Source organism: Corvus brachyrhynchos, unplaced genomic scaffold (assembly GCF_000691975.1).
Source record: "Corvus brachyrhynchos isolate BGI_N302 unplaced genomic scaffold, ASM69197v1 scaffold6, whole genome shotgun sequence".
NCBI lineage: Eukaryota > Metazoa > Chordata > Aves > Passeriformes > Corvidae > Corvus > Corvus brachyrhynchos.
The window spans coordinates 1732773-1737331 of NW_008238632.1; the positions used below are offsets into that span (position 1 = coordinate 1732773).

Genomic DNA, 4559 nt, shown 5'->3' on the forward strand with positions numbered 1-4559 from the left:
GAGCGGGGCCGCCCGCCTCGCAAGCCCAGGCGATGCGCCGCATCGTGTGGGAAAGAGCTGCACTGCTGTAGACTCGTTCCTGCGGCACGTGCTCTTAAACAGCCGGTTTTAAAGCTGCGTGCAATGCCTTGCTTCCAAAAAAAAAAAAAAAAAAAAAAAGGCTCTGTGAAGACCTGTCGATGTATCAGTCATTTCTGTAAAGGTCATGAGGTCATGGTCCTGTTACCTTTCCTATGAGTTTGCCTTAACTTGCTTTATACTGCTTTTAAGGGTCATAAGAGTGTTTCTTTTCAAAGTGTTCCTGTCGGCATCGAAACATCATTTAATTTTGCATCTGCTTGTAGGTAGCACCTACAAGTCATCAGAACTACAGTTGAAGGAGGGTGAATGAATTGGGGAACTCACAGGATGCAGCTGTGGATGCAGGCAAGGAGGGGAGAGGGGCAGCTCCCTTATTCTTGTGAGCTTGGACCAAGCCAACTTCAGCCACCATGCAGAACATCCTCTTTTCACAAACTGCTAAGTTCAGAGCACAAGGTTTTCTAGGGGAAGGGAAGATTAATACTTTGTTGCACTGAGAGCCATTTATGCTCTAAAAGAAGCAGTTTGGGGCTTGGGTGATAAACACGCCCTGTTGGCTTCCGGGCAGGAGAGTGTAATAGAACAGGCTGGGCTCTATGATGAAAGGTGCAAAAGACAGCAAAAACAGCACTGCCTTGGTCGAGTTTTCACTTCTGTATTCTCTTCAGGGAGATGTAAAGGTGTCTCTAGGTCAACCTGAGCCCTGGATTACAACAGCACTGATCAAGGGCCAAGAGGTTATCCAAGTTCAAACCCACTGGTATGCCCTATGGTCAGAATGTTGTCCTCAGTAAAATCCTGCCCTAACATAATCTCAAATCCCTCACTCGTGGTGGTCCATGTAGGCATCTACCCACCAGCATATTCTGGGAGCCAGGCTGAAGAATCCCAGGCTGACCTGTCTGATGCACTCCACCCCAAAGTGTTTCCTCATGTTTTGTCTGAGGATGTAAAAAGTAACATCTGGTACTATCTATATGAACTAGCCTGATGTAGGGATCTTACATAAACTTTTGTGCACAGATCTAGCACCTACATGGATAAACTGTGCTGCTCAGGGAGCCACATTCAGACCAGAACCCAATTGCTCAAGGAGCATGAGTGTACATGGATCAGACCCAGCAGTCTCACCATGGAGAATACAGAACTGATTGCTAAGCAATGCTGCAGAAGCCACCTCGGGTCTGGTGAAGCCAGTAATGAACTATAGGAGTTAATTCCCAGCTGGTGCCAGGCTAGGTTTCATGGAGACATTCAATGGAAACCTCGATCACACTCTCTTCTCTCTTACATAGTTGGCATTTCTGAGCAGCCTGAGTCATAGAGAGCAGGCTGCATGCCTTCAAAGTAAACAGACCAGTGCAATTGCCTTCTAGTCATACTGCATGACACCAGAGGTTTTCAAACCTGGACCAATACAGGATCATGCTTCACACAAAAATCAAATTAGGCAAGTTCATTGTCCTAGGGTTACTTCTCAATGGGTAGGTTTTTTATGTTTTGGGTTTTACAAGTCAACCTCCCCCACTGGTCTTTCTAGTGTTTACAACTACCTTGAAAATGTATTGTTTTCTGCTGTAATAGCAGTAGGAATTGGTAAACAGTAGCTGTGTTTCTCATGAAATGTAGTTAAGTTTTTGGAATGAGTTGAATACATCTGTGCCTAAAAATCAGTAGAACCATCTTCAGAGTAAAAAAAAAAAAACTGACTAAAATTATTTGATCTACTGTTCTTTGTTTATCTTATTTTTTAATACATAATTGTTGCATTTTAGCCAGCAAAAGTTACTGTACACATGTTAGAACAACATGTTTATGTTTAAAAAAATATTTCATTTTCTTTGAAAATACCTGCTAGACCTGAAAAATTAAGAGCATAAGTCTTTTACTGGTTACCAAGGCTTATGAAGAAAGAAGCAGCTTCTTGTCCAGGCAAGTCTTACCCACAATGGAATTTTTGCAGCTGCCCCAGAAGAATTTGTTGATACCCAGTGTTAGAATAGTGGAGTGACAATGACAGTGGACGGGCAGGGAACATCCACCACCCTTTTTACATTACATGTGAGAAAAGAATCATTGCATAAACAAAAGCAGAAGAAGAGACAACAGGCCACAATGACTATTCAGTGCATGGAGGCAGGACTTTTCATTTCACAAGTCAAGTACAGCACCCAGAGAAGAATTTTGTTTGGTCTTAGCTTGTTAGTACAGGAATTAGACTGAATAGAAAAACCAAGAAAATATTCAATGCTATGGTTATCATACTCAAATCACAGTAAGTTTAGGATGTGTCAGAAAGGTTCCCTTGATACTCGGTATGAATTTTTTTTCTTTTTTTTATTCCAATATTTTCCAGCTCTACACCATTGCTATTATTTTAGAAGTCCAAAAATACAGGAAAAAGTAAGTCTTAGGTTATTTTTATTTTCAATTGTGTATGTCAGAGATAGCTTTAGAACAAGCTAACATTACTGTGGTTCAGATGTATACAACTGGTACAGTTCAGTAGTACATAAACAACTCTAAAACAAATGCACCATAGAACTTAAATTACCAAAAATAATATTAAACTACGTAGAGCAGTAGGTAAAAACAATTACCTTTAGGTCTTGAACACTAAAAGAAAAATATCTAATTATGATTGAAATTATGAAGCTCTACTACAGATAGTATTGAGATATATTACAAAGAAATCGAAAAGTTGTTGTCACATTTTGGTTTTGTTCCAGTGATGTACAGTTACATGAAATCTTACATCAGTTTGTCATGAAATTAACATCTACTTACTTTAACTACAATATTTCATGAGTTTATAACTTTTGTATGTGTGTGTTTTCTAAAAATTTTTGAAAAACTTGTATGTAAAAACATTTAAAGTAAAATAATGTTGCAGGTTGTTTACAGATTCCTTATTATTATAGGATTATAGGAGTAAAAGCAGTCAGGAAGCTGCAGTGTTTTTAACATTGGTAAACAAATACTGGATTAAAGTGCAACAGTCCTTCTGACAGCACACCTGCTCTGGCTGAAAGGAAATCTTTTCATCTCTGCAGAGAAGCAAAGAAAAAGATCAGTGTCAGGCGTGCTTCTCCCGAAAGTCAGTGATAGCCTTCCAGAGCGTGCACAGCATTCCTCCTCTGTAAAGAAAAATCATAAAGATACTCAGGTACAAAGATACTCTCTAGCCTGAAAGCCTTCCAATTTAGGTGCTTTCTGATTTTCTTGCTCTGGTTTTGATCAATGAAATTCAGTGGGAAGGCTGATCAAAGGTGAAATTCAACATGCATTACTCAAACAGAGAACAGAGTCCTTTTCTGATTACAGGACAGGGCAATCTTTCCACTTGGCAGATGCCTGCTGTCTGGAATTCAGACTTTTGGTCCAAAGGACTTGCATAACCCATATCTGACTTCCAACATGATGCAATCTGGTGACCTACACACCTGGCATGATTAGGTGAAATGTATTGCTACTTACAGTCCATGAGTAAAGTTTCTGAAGTTTGATGATGATAATAAACTACTGAAAGTTTTGCTAGTTCTACTTTTTTAAATAAAAACAAGGTGCTAATGGGATTTCCAGTGCCTCCAGCTGTAAGGTAATTGCTTTACCTTAATGTTTTGCTTTCAATAGAAAAAGCTTATTTAAAATTTAAACAATATCAGCTGTTTGGCAGGAATGTATCAACATACAATGGCATACTGGAAAGTGTTACTTATTTTAAATTAATACTACACAATGCAATAAATAGAGACTTAGTATCAGTTAGTTTTTCTTCTTACAAAGCACAGTTCATTTAACTGTGAAGCATTACCTCAGTCTCAAACATTTCAGATCATCTCGTGTAACATAGCAGAGAACATCCGTTAAGGTATAGTCTTCAGCCAAGAACTGCAGAAAGAAGTTTAAATGAACATTTTGTTAGAAATATTATTTAAATTCCTAAGCTCATCTTCCTAGGATCATCTGCCCCTAAAAATAGGAGGTTACAATTGGGAGAAACCCAAAATTGGGCTAAAATGTGGTACATGTAACAGATTAATCCACGTTGCTCCTACAAATACAATGAAACTACTTAAATTTTACACTGTATACTCTGCATCAGCATACCAGGCACAACTTGAAAAGTGTAATGCTTTTACATCTACTCAAAACCTTTGTCAACTGGCAGTTCTATTGTTACCACTGGAATCTCAGAATCACAGACTTCACTGAGCAAAAATTAGACCATAAGTAATACCACATTTAACCCATGAGAAAATTAAAAGCAACAGTTAAGACCTACCTTTTCAAAAATGGCATCTGAATTTGACGTAATTGAACTTGGAGGAACCTTTGGTCTGATCTGTAGGAGTGATAACTACATGCAGGTATTCCTAAATTAGCTGAAATCCTCAACACCTCAAAAGTTACATAATTTACTGCAAAGCAGACTGGTCTACTTCAGGGTATTTCACTACAGCACAGTTAGCTAAGGG

At 38.7% G+C, this 4559-nt stretch overlaps 1 protein-coding gene across 1 annotated transcript in view; it reads right to left on the bottom strand.

Annotated features, from left to right (window-relative positions):
• Nucleotides 1-2485: 2485 nt before the first annotated feature.
• The window catches only part of MAP3K5 (mitogen-activated protein kinase kinase kinase 5), a 71355-nt gene continuing 69281 nt past the window's right edge, over nucleotides 2486-4559 (bottom strand). The window contains 2 exon segments of the mRNA XM_008635967.2: nucleotides 2486-3218; nucleotides 3896-3972. Coding sequence (XP_008634189.1) covers nucleotides 3158-3218; nucleotides 3896-3972 — 138 coding nt within the window. The 3' untranslated portion in view covers nucleotides 2486-3157.